The 18,363-nt window shown below is 37.2% G+C and overlaps 1 protein-coding gene across 1 annotated transcript in view; it reads right to left on the bottom strand.

The window, feature by feature from the left end:
* The window catches only part of LOC128557747 (paraplegin-like), a 65,884-nt gene that overhangs the window by 19,961 nt on the left and 27,560 nt on the right, over positions 1 to 18,363 (bottom strand). The window contains exons 7-11 of the mRNA XM_053545921.1: positions 17,859 to 18,078; positions 17,163 to 17,318; positions 14,463 to 14,607; positions 9,952 to 10,066; positions 4,685 to 4,811 (exon numbers count right to left, since the gene is read on the bottom strand). Coding sequence (XP_053401896.1) covers positions 4,685 to 4,811; positions 9,952 to 10,066; positions 14,463 to 14,607; positions 17,163 to 17,318; positions 17,859 to 18,078 — 763 coding nt within the window. The remainder of the gene's footprint in view (positions 1 to 4,684; positions 4,812 to 9,951; positions 10,067 to 14,462; positions 14,608 to 17,162; positions 17,319 to 17,858; positions 18,079 to 18,363) is intronic.

Below are 18,363 nucleotides of genomic sequence, written 5' to 3'. Positions count from 1 at the left end.
GCACTTTAGCGTATCACGTTGCGTAGCAACAAGCGGAGGTGACAGCAAACGCTATGTTGTAATTGAAAAGCGTTTCATGTTTCACCAGTGCTGTTGTTTTTCTTTGCTTAAAGTAAAATTTTGGGCAATATTAATAAGTCAGTGAATTTATAATGTAGCATGATGTTCCAGAAATCACTCCTGAGAAAGAAAACTATCTTTTTTAGGTTTCAGACGTGATATTCATAATTGATCCGTGTAAGCTGCAAGGTCTCATATTTGTGACGGACTGGATGAAAATCATAATTTGAAAACTCGGAGGTCTTTTAAAAATAAATAAAATAGAGAATCTAGCTCACCTAATTAGGTTTCTCCATTTGTTTCACATTTCTCGTTCTATTTTGTAGCCTGCCATTAAAATAGTTCTGAAAGCCAGATAGCTTGAACTGTGGTGTCAAAAGTGATTCAGTCACGCCAAATTTAATTAAATCAACACCTCTTACCTAAATTCTGATTCGTGTGAGATTAAATGAGAGGTGTCAAAATTTAAAGCTTAATACTACATTATGCATAAATACTGGGAAAGGAATTTTTTCTCCCTCGAAGCGTATCAGGATCACATTTTAAGATCTTTATCTGCATTTATAACACAAAGGGATTTTTTATATGTTACAATTGTTTTAAATGTAATATGACATCTAGAGCTACTGTGTTACACGCGGAGATAAAATTATATATAATAACTGCATGCTAGCTTCTTTTTACGAAAAGCCAGGACGTCTCAATAAATTGATGACTTCTATTTACGAAAATACCGATCTCTCCTTTGTAGTAAATTGTCAATTATTAAAACTGTGAACAATAACTTGCATCCATATTTTTTGTTAATTGTTAGACTGTCACAATTGACTGCTTCCACATACCACAAAATTAAAGCATTCATTCCAGTCATAAGTCAAAAATCACTATGGAAACCAATCAGTATGTGGTATATTAATGAAAATCAGTTTTGACCAGTTCCTAATGACTATCACCAATTAATAGATTGATTTCCTGTTTGTTTTTTCCCTCTGATATACCCCTTCGGGGCCTTATGGTAATTTCCTGTCTTATCTGTTTGATGTATGCCTTCAGGGTCTTATGACATTTGGAAGATGCACATTATTGTTATTTGCGTGTCATAGCATGCTATTTGACAAAGGGATTAATAGAGCTACTACATAAAAAGACCTTAATTAATACACATGCCCGAGCATGTAGTTCATTTGAAATTTTAGAATCAATTTTGACTGGAAGGACAGTTCTCATTTCTTCTTCTTTTCCTTCTTCTTCAAAAAAATGACTGCAATAAGATTACATAGAATAAAGTATAAGTTTTCAACTTTATTTAAATGACTTTCATACTTAATGTACTTCGACATTACAGCATTTTACATAAAACTAAATAAAATATATCGTACAAAGTACATTTCAGAAAATGGCAACAATATAATTATTTCAGAGCATTAAAACATTTAGAAAATCAGCTTATTTAAAAAAAAAAAAAAACATAAAAAAATCAGAAAATTAATTTACTTATTTATTTGATCTGTTCATTCTTGAAAAAAAACCAAACATTCTTTTTCAAGACACTTAAAAGATTCGCTGAAAGATGAAAGAAACAACTGCTACGATTTTATGCAAAGAAGTTGAATAAAAAAATGTTATGTTCTCAGATATTTAGTTTAGTTTAATATTTATATATGCAAACTGAGAAAATGTTGAATAAGCTTGGAAACTTGTTTTAATTATAACTTATCCGTAGCGCCGAAGAGCTGACAATACATAATGTGTCACTTTTTCCAGACCGTTTTAAAATGCCACAAAATCGATTATTACAAAAACCCTACTTTTTTTTTGAAAAGTATATAGATTGTACCACAGCGTAAGGACTGTAGATAATAAAATAATGACTCTTGATTTGTTTTATTTGAAAATAAAAACGTCACAACCCACACCGCTAGTTAATTCGCTACGAATTGCAGGGTCCTGCTTTCACCTCCAAGGTGATTTGCATAATCGATTGCTCCTGATGTGACGTCATGCCGACCTGATCAATACACGACATTTTCTTCGATATCGGTAACGGAAATGGTGTCCGTAATTCTTACACGTCGTAATTTTCCTAGTCCCGGTCTGTTTAAAACCCGTATCATACGATACACATAGGTTATGCAGACATAAAACATGGCGATGCGTACATATAACAAAGCCTCTTTTACGATCCTTTTTTATTAAGCTGACCAAAATTTTTGAAGAAGGAAATTCAAGGACTTTTATCATAAAATCAAGCACTTTTCAAGCAGCTTTCAAGGCAAGAAACGAATTCAAGGAGTTTTAAGGAGGTTTTTGCAAATTCAAGCACTTTTCATCTAGCAGCTTGAAATTCAAGGAGTTTTCAAGTCTGTGCGAACCCTGTTAATGAGGTGATCATTTGACCCAAGTTTCATGAAAATCCTTCAAGGGGTTAAGGAGATACAGAGCTGAAACCTTTGACCTTCAGTTGTGACCCTGACCTTGAGTTGACATGGCAGACTCATGAGTTCTTGATGAGGTGATCATTTGACTAAAGTTTGATGAAAATCCTTCAAGGGGTTTAGGAGATACAGAGTGGACACAAAATGGAAAGCACAACCCTTCGACCCTTAGTTGTGACCTTGACCTTGAGCTGGCATGGTTGACTCATAATTTCTGCACATCGTTTTGATGAGGTAATCATTTTACCCAAGTTTTATAAAATTCCTTCAAGGGGTTTAGGAGATATAGAGCGGACACGAAATGGAAGGCTCAAACCTTTGACCCTAAGTTGTGACCTTGACCTTGAGCCGACATGGCTGACCCATAAGTTCTGCATATTGCCTTGATGAGGTGATCGTTTGACCCAAGTTTGATGAAAATCCTTCAAGGAGTTTAGGAGATATAGAGCGGACACAAAATGGAAGGCTCAAACCTTTGACCCTAAGTTGTGACCTTGACCTTGAGCCGGCATGACTGACTCATGGATTCTGCACATCGTCTTGATGAGGTGATCATTTGACCCAAGATTGATAAAATTCCTCCAAGGGGTTTAGGAGATATAGAGCGGACACAAAATGGAAGGCTCAAACCTTTGACCTTGAGTTGTAACCTTGACCTTGAGCCGACAAGGCTGACCAATGGGTTCTGCACATTGTCTTGATGAGGTGATCATTTGACCCAAGTTTCATGAAAATCCTTCAAGGAGTTTAGAAGATATAGAGCGGACACAAAATGGAAGGCTCAAAACCTTTGACCCTAAGTTGTGACCTTGACCTTGAGCCGGCATGGCTGACTCATGGGTTCTGCACATCGTCTTGATGAGGTGATCATTTGACCCAAGTTTGATAAAATTCCTTCAAGGGGTTTAGGAGATATAGAGCGGACACAAAATAGAAGGCTCAAACCTTTGACCTTGAGTTGTAACCTTGACCTTGAGCCGACAAGGCTGACCCATGGGTTCTGCACATTGTCTTGATGAGGTGATCATTTGACCCAAGTTTCATGAAAATCCTTCAAGGAGTTTAGAAGATATAGAGCGGACACAAAATGGAAGGCTCAAAAACTTTGACCCTAAGTTGTGACCTTGACCTTGAGCCGGCATGGCTGACTCATGGGTTCTGCACATCGTCTTGATGAGGTGATCATTTGACCCAAGTTTTATAAAATTCCTTCAAGGGGTTTATGAGATATAGAGCGGACACAAAATGGCAGGCTCAAACCTTTGACCTTGAATTGTGACCTTGACCTTGAACCGACAAGGCTGACTCATGGGTTCTGCACATCATCTTGATGAGGTGATCATTTGACCAAAGTTACATGAAAATCCTTCAAGGGGTTTAGGACATATGGACTGGACACGATTTTGTTACGGACGGACGCAGACCATTCCTATAATCCCTCCGCCACGGCGGGGGATTAATAATGTACAAAGTGTCAGCTGGGGTCTTCCTCCATCATCAATATCTGGAAGTTGCCACATGCCCAATTGTGCTTGTACGATTCTAAACCAAACAAAAACATTAAGAACTAGAGCTGCTTTTGAGAAAAGCGCATGTCTCCCACAACTGCTTAATCATCTCGACTGGCATTTCTTCTCCATTATGTATCTGAGTAAACCATGCACCAGAACTGTATCACTTGCATCTGTGTTTTCGGTACTTCAAGGGCCATAATTCCGAAGTACCTCGGGCGATTTGGCTAATTATCGAACTTGGCCGAGGAATTATTGGCAAACACATTTTGTTCATGTTTGGTGAAGATCGGATGAGAACTGTTCGACTTACAGCGCAAACAAGATTTGTGACAGATAAACAGACAGGAGTAAATCAATACATCTCCCACCACAGCGGTGTGGGAGACATAATTATAATTTAAAGCATACACACATACTTATAGAAACATATATTTCCTTTATGAGCAATAAATAAACATCTGTTATCTATTACTTTTAAAATTCAATTTGAAAACCATCATCTAATAATCTATAAACACAAAAGAATAGTAAAACCTGTACCAAATGTATCAATTTTGCTGTAACATAATTTTCTTATTAAAAACATCATGTTAAATGATGATCATTGGAAGATACTGCAAATAGGTTCTTCCAAGGATATTCACCATGCCAACAGATATCACTATCTGACATTACCTTATCAAGTACATCTGCTCTATTGGTTGATGCCAGAACAATTACATCTGTTCTTGCATGCATGCCATCTAACTCAGTCAGCAACTGGTTCAACGTCTGATCCTTTTCACTATTACCTGCCCAAGCACTGAAATTCATTTTTGTAAAAACAATTATTCATAAATTCACAAAGCAAACTGTAGTTCTTAAACAGTCAGACACTCTCCTTTAAAAAACAAGAGGACCATGATGGTCCTGAATCGCTCACCTCTTCCCACATGACCCAGTTTTGAGTATGAAGTCGTTTTTTCTATTATTTGACATAGTGACCTAGTTTTAGAGCTCATGTGACCCAGTTTTGAACTTGACCTAGATATTATCAAGATAAAAATTCTGACCAATTTTCATGAAGATCCATTGAAAAATATGGTCTCTAGAGAGGTCACAAGATTTTGAACTTTACCTAGATATCATCAAGGTGAACACTAATTTTCATGAAGATCTCATGAAAAATATGGCCTCTAGAGAGGTCACAAGGCTTTTCTATTTTTATACCTACTGGCCTAGTTTTTGACCGCATGTGACCCAGTTTCGAAACTGACCTAGATATCATCAAGGTGAACATTCAGATCAATTTTCATGAAGATCCATTGAAAAATATGGCCTCTAGAGAGGTCAAAAGATTTTAATAATTTTAGACCTACTGACCTAGTTTTTGACTGAAGTTGACCCAGTTGACCTAGATATCATCAAGATGAACATTCAGACCAACTTTCATACAGATCCCATGAAAAGTATGGCCTGTAGAGATGTCACAAAGTTTTTTTATTATTTGACCCACTGACCTAGTTTTTAAAGGCACGTGACCCAGTTTCAAACCTGACCTAGATATCATCAAAGTGAACATTCTGACCAATTTTTATGGAGATCCATTCAAAAGTATGGCCTCTAGAGAGGTCACAAGGTTTTTCTCTTTTTAGACCTACTGACCTAGTTTTTGACTGCACATGACCCTGTTTTGAACTTGACCTAGATATCATCAAGATGAACATTCAGAATAATTTTCATACAGATCCCATGAAAAATATGGCCTTTAGAGGTCACAAGGTTTTTCTATTATTTGACCTACTGACCTAGTTTTTGACGGCACGTGACCCAGTTTCGAACTTGACCTAGATATCATCAAGATAGCATTCAGACCAACTTTCATACAGATCCCATGAAAAATATGGCCTCTAGAGAGGTCACAAGGGTTTTTCTATTATTTGACCTACTGACCTAGTTTTTGATGGCACATGACCCACTTTCGAACTTGACCTAGATATCATCAAGGTGAACATTCTGACCAATTTTCATGCAGATCTCATGAAATATATGGCCTCTAGAGTAGTCACAAGGTTTTTCTATTTTTAGACCTACTGACCTAGTTTTTGACCGCACGTGACCCAGTTTCGAACTTGACCTAGAAATCATAAAGATGAACATTCAGACCAACTTTCATACAGATCCCATGAAAAATATGGCCTTTAGAGAGGTCACAAGGTTTTTCTATTATTTGACCTACTGACCTAGTTTTTGATGGCACGTGACCCAGTTCCAAACTTGACCTAGATATCATCAAGGTGAAAGTTCTGACCAATTTTCATGAAGATCTCATGAAATATATGGCCTCTAGAGAGGTCACAAGGTTTTTCTATTTTTAGACCTACTGACCTAGTTTTTGACGGCACGTGACCCAGTTTCGAACTTGACCTAGATATCATCAAGGTGAATATTTTGACCAATTTTCATGAAGATCTTGTGAAATATATGGCCTCTAGAGAGGTCACAAGGTTTTTCTATTTTTAGACCTACTGACCTAGTTTTTGAAGGCACGTGACCCAGTTTCGAACATGACCTAGATATCATCAAGATGAACGTTCTGACCAACTTTCATAAAGATCCCATGAAAAGTGTGACCTCTAGAGTGGTCACAAGCAAAAGTTTACGAACGGACGGACGCACGCACGCACGGATGGACGACGGACACCGCGCGATCACAAAAGCTCACCTTGTCACTTTGTGACATGTGAGCTAAAAATACCAGAAATTTAGTCAGGTCCATGACCTTGACCTAATAGCCACTAATCCCCAATTCAAAAGGAATCTTAATCTAGTGGCAATTAAATCCTTAAATTGTGTGACATCTGAAAGCCATAGCTATTCAACTTTTGTCCAGAAACCATTTGCAGTCTCCAGGCCACCTTCACCTATAGGTGGCCCCTAAAGGGGGCCAGGCAGAACCATTTGAAAATTCAAAGACTATAACTCTTGTATGACTAATTCCATCTGGCTCATTAAAAAACTTGTCTTGATATTTTGTGATTACAATATATACTATCTGACTGCTCAACCTGAAAGTCACAATGTGTTAACAAGATCAAAATGTTTTGTTTTTTTTGCCAGTTGGCAACACTAGGGCAATAACTCTGATGTTATAAGCCAGACCTTACCTATTATTGAACTCAACCAAGATCTTATGGTCATACACTGAAGATTTTTTAAGCATCAAAGATTATCATATAAACAAGGTATTAATGCATAGAAAGATGGATGGATGGTAGGTCTGTGACTATTTTAAACTAAAAAGTAAGGTACTGTAAATCTAGAAACGTTCGCGAACACTATATTTCGCCTTTTTTATGACGACAGATGATTTAACGGCTACCAAGATTCGCGAAATACGCTAAAACTTAATAGCTTAAGCACATAACAAACAGTCGCAGGTAAAATAACAGATAAGGCTGCACATAAATTGGGCAATTACTAGTAATTGGTCACTTATCCTTAACACATTTTCAATCTACCCTACTTTGTGATCGTGAGTGAAATTCACATTCTTTAAAATACCGTCTGAAATCACAAATCGCTGTATAGTTGTACAAGAAAGCAGATCAATATGTCTAAACAGATTTTTTGTGATATCAATTTTGATCAAACAAACACAAGCATTAGTCCCTGTGATAACTGGACCATGGCTGAGAATGGTAAGTGTTTTAACAATAAAATTTATTGTTTTATACGGTAACATAGCCAAGGTGATTAAAATAACAGGCTCAAACAAATATTTTACTATTGTCAGTGTTTGATATAATTTTCGATAAAATAAAATGTTTGCATATTGTCCCATAGAGGATGTATTTGTTTGTCTCACATTTTTGCTTAAATTATTTGATCCGTGATATAAGTATATAATATAAATATACTATAATAAGAAATTTCTATGTTATTAAAACATCTTAATTAATAAAACAATCATGTCAAACTTTTCAGGTGCCAAGCATGTTTCTCTAACCGGCTTAGAAGATAAACGGTAAATCAAAGCATTGTTGTCATGTACAATGAAAACTACAAACTTTCGCGTTTTCATGATAGCTGGCTGGTTCGCGGCTACAAAACTTTGCGGATACACATCAACCGCGGAAGTCGCTAACTTAAATAGCGCGAAACCATTTCTAGGTTTACAGTAATTAAAAAGATTGGGTTGTGTGCCTGTGTTTGGTGGAATGATTTCAGAAATTGCATCTTCAAGTGAGTTTTCATAATGGGAGTATATGCAGTGATTTTTTTTACTTTGTTTTACAGCAAAATACAGGCTGTTTCTGCCAGCCAAAAATAGCTATATTTTCCCCTAAAATTGTTATATTTTCCCATAAAGAAGGTCATACTTTCCCCTTGAAATTTAAAGAAAATATTCCATAAAATGCCTAGTGAATAATTTTATGAAAGTCAGCATTTACATAATCTTTCAACCCTAATTACCCCCATATTACTTCATATTCACAACTCGCCCAGCTGTTAATTGGACTAATAATTATGTCACGCTGTGTTTACTTCTAATCAGTTGCCAAATTCATAAGGACACTGGCATCAGTTCTTGTAAATAGGTACATTGCATGTTATCATGAAAATCAAATGATTTTGAATTTCCCTTTTTGGGGTTTATTGCGCTATATTTTCTCCCTCAGAAAGCTACAGGTCCTCTTGAAATATAAAAAACAAGAGGGTCATGATGACCCTGGGTCGCTCACCTGAGTAATATGAGCCACATGTTTCAAATGGCAAACTGATGCTAAAATATTAAGAAGGTAGGTCAGTAGGTCATATTCATGGTCACTGAAAGTCAGTTTTAAGATCAGTGTACAAAACTGGACATGTCATCTAAATTTCAAGGCTGTATCTTAAAAAACAAGAAAGTAGGCCATAGTTCAAGGTCACAGTCAAGTGATCAAAATATCAAAGGCCTAGGTCTTGTGGTTTTAGACAAGAAAATTTTTAAAAGCTTTTTCCTATATAAGTCTTAAAACTTGTGACCCCCGGGGCGGGGCCTCTTTTCACCCCAGGGGCACAATTTGAACAATCTTGATAGAGGACCATAAGATGATGTCACAAGCCAAATATCAAGGCTCTACGCCTTACAGTTTTAGACAAGAAGATTTTTGAAGTTTTGCCATGGCAACCGAAGTTCTGCATGGAATTAAATCTTTGAACAATTTTGAAAGGGGACCACCCAAGGATCATTCCTGTGAAGTTTGGTGTAATACTGCCTAGTGGTTTTCAAGAAGACTCTTTTTTATAAATTGTTGACAGACGCATGACACACAACACAGACAGACATTGAGCTGTCACAAAAGCTCATCATGTGCCTCTGGCTCAGGTAAACTAACAAGAGCTGTCAGTGGACAGTGCGCTCGGCTATTCTCGGTGCTTGATAGTATAATATAAGCAATGAGTAAAACTTTAACATCACAATAAGCATATTCTAAGTCGAAAGGGGCAATAATTCAGTCAAAATGCTTGATAGAGTTGCCTCCTCTTTTTTACAGACTGGGGTCATGATGGTAAACAAGTATGCAAAATATGAAAGCAATATCTCAATGGACTTTGAAAATATTTGGGGTGGTATGCAAACTTTAACATTTATTCTATGTCGAAAAGGGGCCATAATTCAGTCAAAATGCTTGATAAGAGTTGCCTCCTCCTTTTTACAGACTGAGGTCATGATGGTAAACAAGTATGCAAAATATGAAAGCAATATCCCAATGAACTTTGAAAATATTTGGGGTGGTACGCAAACTTTAACATTTGTGTGACGCTAACGCTCATGCTCACGCCGACACCGGGGCGAGTAGGATAGCTCCCCTATTCTTCGAATATTCGGGCTAAAAATCACTAGTATATAAGAAAATTGTGAGTTTGATGCCACCCATTGCCCATAATTGTAAATTTCAAGCAAACTTTATACTTACTTGGAAGCATCGGATCTTTTACCACCAATGGCATCTATTTCATCAATGTATACAATGCATGGAGAAGTTTGACGAGCTTTCTTAAACAGAGCACGCACTTTTGAGGCACCCAGACCTGGTATACAACAAATATAATTCCATTAAAGAACAGCCGCTGCTTGTTAAAAACAATTTAGTTCAACTGTGTTTTGTTTTCACAAATTAGTTTTGGCTCAATTGAGAGGAAAGCCTGATTATTTGAAGCAATCACAAGTCTGGAAATCAAAGGCCTGAACGGCCTGAGTCGGCTAATGATTGATGTACTGATAGTATAGTCTACCAGTTTCAGTTTGTTTTTAGTTTTTTTCCCGAACTAAAGAGAGATTTTGTTACAATAAATAAAATGAACATTCGGTCGATGCCTAGTAAAACTTTGATTGACATTATACAAGTATTTAAACCCAATACATTTCTCTAAAATTGAAGAGTGGTTCGCAGAAATAAAAATGTTGAAAGTACAAACTACAATTTGACAGCTGACACTAAGATACTGCCCATGACTTTATATATTTTTCCAGTAAACATTTGCCTCCGGCATTGCCAAAAGAGGCAATTATCGGCTGGTATATATTCGCACATGATAAAATTTGAATATGACAATTTATAATATTAAAATTTTACAGCACGGATTGCCACATACAATTTGTAACAGATGGACGAAAGAACTGATATTTTACCGATATTATAATGGGCCTGGCGATAGCCTTGTCATATGTTAGGTATTGTTCAATCATATTATAAGTGATGTCAATATAAAGTATACTTATTTTTGCTTTCAGAGATACATGTATGTAAATGTTGCTGAGTGTCAATATATAGTGTAACCGATATTAATAAATGCAGTTCTTTTTTAGTTAAAACTATCATTTATTCTATTTCAGACTTGTTAACCCCTTAAAAATCATGTCTATTATCCCGAAGTCCATCCACTTTCAATTATCCATTTTGATTCATGTAGACAGACAGGCCCAGACTGGGCAGAATCATGTTTGAGCCATTTTTACGTGGTCGGTAGCAGGGTGGGTGTGGGGAGGGGTGTTTCTTTCCGCTTTAAATTGCAGTCAGATTTTGAAATGGGCATTGCGGCAGGTGGTAAAAGGGCAAATGCATCAAACTGTAAAGTGGCAATATGGGGGAAGGGTGTGGGAGGATACCCCCTCCTGTAAGTAGGGTTTGGGGTATTACCACAAGAAATTTTTGAATATGTAGACCCTTGATACAGCCTTTGGTGCGATTTTAACTGAAAATCTTCTGTTTCAATTTCTAAATATTACCTAGATTCTTTCTAGTATTACAATATCCAAAGTATGACTGTCACTTCATCTTTTTACTTTCATGCCTCAGGACTAGAATATGAGTCTGATATAGATTATATGTAGGTGTAATAAAAATAAATTCTAGAATCATTTCTGTTACAATAGTATCTACCATGTATGTTACTTGAATGTTAAAAATTTCATAACACAGCTCGATATTTACCCAAAATATTATACCCGGATACGATTACACTTTTCTCCAGTTTCAACAATATATTTTACAAATTGTGATGATACGAAGACATTTAGCAGCAATTGGCAGTATCTGACATTGAAGTTTATGGTTAAATTACCTCTTATTTAAATCTTTTCATAAAAACATTGTTTCGTTTCGTCAAAGCAGCCAAACATAGACGATCTACTTTCGATTTCAAAAACTACAAGAAAATACAATTTAATGTTTCGCCGATTTGTTTATTTCTCGAAAAATAAGAAATAAAATCATTTTTAATATCATTTTTAATATCAGAAGTAACTAAACAAACCAGTAAGAGCTTCTTCTTCCGATAATTTATCTGTTTACTGACTGCAAAATTCAACCCACGCAAAGTCGTAGAAGCGTTGTTTTATAAACAGGTCACGCGTGTTTGCCGACAAGTGTCCAGAATGTGGAAGTCTCGCAGAAGAATTAACATACTGCACATATCTCATTCGGGTCATTTAAAATGAAGCTGTCATAATTTAATTTCATCGATGTGGTAAACTCTTTGATAAGAGACATTCAAATACTTTCAGAGGTACCCACTCAATAAAATACTAGCAGTTTTTATTTGAATTTGTGAACATCATATTTGCTATTTTGTGACAAAAGGGCATAAAATTCGTCTCCATAAGCATATACGCAAAAGTATTACCAAATCCCGCAGAATCGTTATGCGTGTTTATGCTTAATGAGTTACCGCGGAAGAAAATACGTGGCTTTATTCGAGTATTGCTCAATTACAAGTCATAAATATGACAGATTACATCGTATATTTGTCATAGCAAATAGGATTGACATATATGAACTTCATTCGATCAATGAATTCTTTGAAATTAGAGACAATCTAATGGAACTACATCACTTCGCTGTGTTGTGAGGCCATTTAAGAATGAGAAATCGGGCGATAGCAAGGACTCGTCAAACGCTTGACAGCGTTTAGCCGACTCAAAAAAAACAGTACTTGTTTCATAAGAGATGTGGTTGTGATCCCAGTGGCTGAGGGAGATCAGCACCATCACAAGAGCTGTCTAATGACAGCATGCTCAACAATTTAAAGCTCTTCCACCTAATACTAGCTTACATACCAAAGTCTGAGCAAAATTTTTGAAGATGAAAAAAGGGGCATAATTTTGCCAAAAATGAAAGCCAGAGTTAAGTAACTTGTTACATGAGGTCGCCTCATGATGCCAAAGACATGTGTGTGAAGTATGAAAGCATTTAGCGAAACCTGCTTACATGCAAAGCGTTAACCTAAAATTTTAAGTTAAGATGGGGCACAATTTTGAGAAAATACTAGGCAGTCTGAAAGACAGCTAAATCCCCCGCCACTGCTATGGATAATGAAAGGGTAAAACCTTTGATTTTAGCTGTGACCTTGACCTTGAACTGACACGGCTGACTCATGAATTCTGCACAACGTCTTGATGAGGTGATCATTTGACCAAAGTTTCATGAAAATCCTTCAAGGGGTTTAGGAGATACAGAGCTGAAACCTTTGACCTTCAGTTGTGACCTTGACCTTGAGTTGACATGGCTGTCTCATGAGTTCTTGATGAGGTGATCATTTGACCAAAGTTTGATGAAAATCCTTCAAGGGGTTAAGGAGATACAGAGTGGACACCAAATGGAAGGCTCAAACCTTCGACCCTTAGTTGTGACCTTGACCTTGAGCTGGCATGGTTGACTCATAATTTCTGCACATCGTCTTGATGAGGTTATCATTTGACCCAGGTTTTATAAAATTCCTTCAAGGGGTTTAGGAGATATAGAGTGGACACGAAATGGAAGGCTCAAACCTTTGACCTTCAGTTGTGACCTTGACCTGACATGGCTGACTCATAAGTTCTGCACATCGCCTTGATGAGGTGATCGTTTGACACAAGTTTGATGAAAATCCTTCAAGGGGTTTAGGAGATATAGAGCAGACACAAAATGGAAGGTTAAAACCTTTGACCCTAAGTTGTGACCTTGACCTTGAGCCGGCATGACTGACTCATGGGTTCTGCACATCGTCTTGATGAGGTGATCATTTGACCCAAGTTTTATAAAAGTCCTTCAAGGGGTTTAAGAGATATAGAGCGGACACAAAATGGAAGGCTCAAACCTTTGACCTTGAGTTGTGATCTTGACCTTGAGCCGGCATGGCTGACTCATGGGTTCTGCACATCGTCTTGATGAGGTGATCATTTGACCCAAGTTTTATAAAATTCCTTCAAGGGGTTTAGGAGATATAGAGCAGACACAAAATGGCAGGCTCAAACCTTTGACCTTGAGTTGTGACGTTGACCTTGAACCGACAAGGCTGACTCATGGGTTCTGCACATCGTCTTGATGAGGTGATCATTTGACCCAAGTTTCATGAAAATCCTTCAAGGGGTTTAGGAGATATGGACCGGACACGAATTTGTTACGGACGGAAGGACGGACGGACGCAGACCATTCCTATAATCCCTCCGCCACGGTGGGGGATTAAAAAGATAGTGTTAAGTTATTTGTCCTGGGAGGCCATCTCATGAAGCAGAACAGGTGTTAAGTTTGAAAGCATTTGGCCTAGTAGTTTCTATGAATTTGCTTACATTCAAAACCTTAACCCAAACTGTTGTGCTGCCAATGCCAACGCGGCCAAAAGGATGACTATAAAAACTCTACCATTTGAAAATATTCAAATAGTCTAGCTGAAAAATTAAACCTGCTCTCACCTCAACACAAACTGAAATATTTTCTGACATCAAGCTTTTATTTCCCCAACTGAAGGTTTATTTGACATGTATCATAACTGTTACAGAATGAAGCAGTGGTCTGCCTTTGCAAAAATTGAGAAGTAAGTGAAGCAGTTTTCTCTTGTTGTTGGGTGGAGAGGAGTTCAGGGTGGTGGAGGGGTGAAGAGTTGGGTGGTGAGGATTTTGGGGGTAGGGGGAGTTGGGGGGGTGGAGAGTTTATGCATTTCTGCTTACCTCCAATCATATTGATGAATTCAGATCCAGCGATGAAGTAGAATGGCACTCCACACTCTGCTGCTAATGCTTTGGCTAGCAATGTTTTACCACAACCAGGAGGACCTAACAGTAATGCACCAGTCGGTGGTCGAGCTCCGAGTACCTATTTCAATAAGACAATTAAATACTCTTATAGTAGACGTTTACAATAAAACCTGTCTATAAAGAAAGAAAATCCTTTGGGGAGACCAATGACGGTTTTTCCTTGCACTTTGTCTTTATTCAAAGTTTACATTTACAGTCGAGACTGCCTTAACGACCCCCTGAATTTAGCGACTCCCTGTCATATGCGACCCTTTTTATGCTCCGGACGCAGTTTACTATTAAAAGAGTCTGAATTAAGCAACACCCTGCCTTACGCGACAAGCGACTCTGAAATCAGGCTCCCGAATCGATAATCAGACCGTTTTCAGCGACTTTGAGACGCTCCCTCGCAAGATTTTACACGATAGAGTTACCGTTCGTTATCTCGCGTTAAGTTGTTTGTGATGAGAACTTACTTGTTTACAAAAAATGGCCGATGAAAAACATAAAAAAGAACTGTTTTGACATTAGAACAGTGTGTTAAGGCACTTGAATTGCTCGACTGGGGAAAACCAGGGTATAAAGTCGCTGAAGAATTCGGAGTCAGTGCATAAATTAACAATGTTCCTGGTGAAACAAAAAGATGGCGGTATTTAACAGGAAACGACGAAGAAAACACGGATTAAAGATGCAGTCAATAAACGGATAAATGTCAATGAACCATTACACAAAAATATAAATATCGTAAACCTCAGTGTGTAAAATAGTTCTAATGGAACATTTATATTCTACCGCTCCCCTTTATTTTCTCGCCTGATCATGAGCTTAAATTTGTTTTATCAACATCATACGAATGATGCAAATTATTTGAAATTTATATTTATCAATATGCAATTAAAGAAATAGTATTTAATCATTTTTCACTTCTACCTTAAAAGAGGTCTATATATAAGTATCCGATATACATGAACTTTAACTGGAAAAATATATGAAACCAACGTCATCCAGTTAAGTGAGACTGTTTTAAGAGACTCCCTGTCATATGTGACCTTTTTTGCTGCTTCCCAAAGTCGGTCTCTTAAAACAGTCTTGACTGTACTGAACTGTTTAAATTAGATTAATTAAGTGGTCTGTAAAGACCTGTGGTCACTATGCGATCTTAGCACCAATGTCACAGTAAAATCAAATTTTATTCAATACTTGAAATCAATATTCTTTTCAAAATCCCGTTCCTGTATAAAACAAGAAATATCTACCTATCAGGTATCAAGTTCTCTAGCATGTCATTTGATCTAGCAAACAAACACATACACCATCTCCTGCCTTGCAAGATTTCATGTACGTGTCAAAATTAATTATTTATATAACAGTCTGAATGTTTGTTTTGTTTGGTTTATCACCGCATTGACACAGTTTAGGTGATATGGCAACCTTCCAGCTTTGTGGAAGAAGACCCAGGTGCCCTTTCTAGCACATATTTCTTCACGGGTGGGCACCTGGGTAGAACCACCGACCTTCCATGAGTCAGCTGGATTTCAACACCCTGAGTGAGGCTCAAAATCACATTGGTGAGGGGCAAGTGATTTGAAGTCAGCGACCATAACTGCTTGGCCTTGGAGGCCCCAACAGTCCGAATGAATTGTCACTTTTATCAGTTAAGCAAATACCTTAAAGTACCAGTAGTGATCAACTTGACCTGGAATGATACTATAATACAAGAGGACAAAAATTCCTTTTTGCCAATCTTCATGGCAAGGAAGTGAAATATGCTGAGAAAAGGGTTTCACAATGTTGCTGTCGAAAAAGTTTGGTACAGTTCCATCAAAATAATTTATTTTTCAACCTAATAAAATTGAGTTTGACCATCAGTCTGGAATCTCCATCATATGATTGGCAGATTTTTGGCACAAATTTGAAATCAACCAATGGCAAGAATGCAATCTCTGACTGCTCTCCAAACTCAATTTTAAAACTTCAAAGCCATCATCTAGCCCAGTATTAACATTGACCTATGGAACTACTGCAGCATCCGATTTTATTACTTAACTCTTAGCATGCTGGACACGACTGATTCCACCTTTGTGACCAGTATAGATCATGATCAGCCTGCACATCCGTTAAGTCTTATCATGATGTGCACTGTTCGCCATTCAGTCAGCATCTTTTTAAGTATGCACCTGTTTTAACGGTTCTGTCCTAACTGAAAGATGGACAAGTTCATTATAGAAATTTAGCAGGGTAAGGGTTAAGGTCAGGGCCAAGCTTTGTATAAATCAGACAGGTTATTTCAGATAAGATGTGGCTTAAGTATAAATGAGAGATAAAGGATTTCAACCTATCTAACAAAACATGCAAACTTTTTGGCTAAGGTGAGCTAAAAATAAAGATTCAGATGAGAATATTTGAGCCTCACCATGAGAAAACCAACCTGGTGCATTTGCGACCAGCGTAGATTGAGACCAGTCTGCACATTCAGGCAGTCTGGTCAGGATCCATACTGTTCGCTAACCAATAGGGTTTGAAAGCGCAGTATTGATCCTGACCAGACTGTGTGATGCGCAGGCTGGTCCGGAGCCATGCTGGTCCCAAATGCACTATGTTGGTTTTCCCATGGAGTAGCTCATTTATACTTACTACAAATCTGGCTGGATTCTTTAAATAATCTACAAATTCTAAGACTTCGACTTTTGGTTCATGCATTCCAACCACATCTTTGAAGCTTATCTGGTCTTTCATTAATTTGTCGCCACGCTTGATCACAAATTCATCACCAAACATAGAATTTCTTAACTGCAATTTAAAGATGTTTCATCTATAAGCAAGCACCTAGGTCATCAATAATATTAAACAAGAGGGCCCTGTATCGCTCACCTGACCTATTAAAAATGACACTGATACGTATACAAATATGAAATAAAGGAATGATTAATTAATCTGAAAAAATACTGGCTCTGGTCTTCATTTGTCCTATTTCATAAATTTGCAAAATGTTAAAGTTAAGATGCTTTGGGTACAGAAATCTGATGTTCATTTGAATAAAGCCTACTGCGAAATCATTAATACTTGTCGGGGACTAATTTTCGTGGATTTTGTGGTTGAGTCAATCCACGAAATTTAATCCCAATGGATAAGTAAAATTCCAATTCATTTGATACTCAAAGTTGAAATCCAAGAATACATATTCCCACAAAATTGTTGTTTCGACCAAAACCACAAGTTTTCATGCCCACAAAATTAAATGATTTTACAGTATTTATACAGATTATGAGCTTGTCAGATTTATAGCGAAAACTCTAAATACCTATAATTTTACAGGTGTTAAAAGCTCACCAAATCTGAAAACGAATCCGGTTTCGAGGCATCTTTCTGCTTTTCTGCAGTCTCTTCTTTTACTTCCTTTTTTCCCTTAAACATATATTTTTCCCCTCTGAACATCCCCTGACTCTTCATTCCTCTCCGTATCATCATAAGTGCCGCAATCGCAATGGCAATTCGGAACGGGCTTAACAACATGTTGTTATATGTAGATTCATTCTCAAGTGATGTGTAGCTGAAATTCAAACAGAATGACAAATTTAATGTATGGTAACTTAACAAGAGCCATCACAGGAGACAGCGGGCTCGACTATTTTGATGCTGGATAGTGAAACTGGACACATCTAAGGAAGCTGGAGCTGTTACTTAAGTGTTTAATGACTCCAATAAGAATGAAGATAATGGACACTAGCTTGAGTCTGTGTCAAAAGGATTAAGTAATAAGAGAGATAAAGAACATTAAATAAGTATAATTCTAAGCAAAAAGGGGGATAATTCATGAAATATTGGTGCAAGAGTG

This window comes from Mercenaria mercenaria, chromosome 6, assembly GCF_021730395.1.
Source record: "Mercenaria mercenaria strain notata chromosome 6, MADL_Memer_1, whole genome shotgun sequence".
Classification (NCBI taxonomy): domain Eukaryota; kingdom Metazoa; phylum Mollusca; class Bivalvia; order Venerida; family Veneridae; genus Mercenaria; species Mercenaria mercenaria.
The sequence above is the reverse complement of the archived record's forward strand: the minus strand, read 5'-3'. Positions and strand labels throughout refer to the sequence as shown.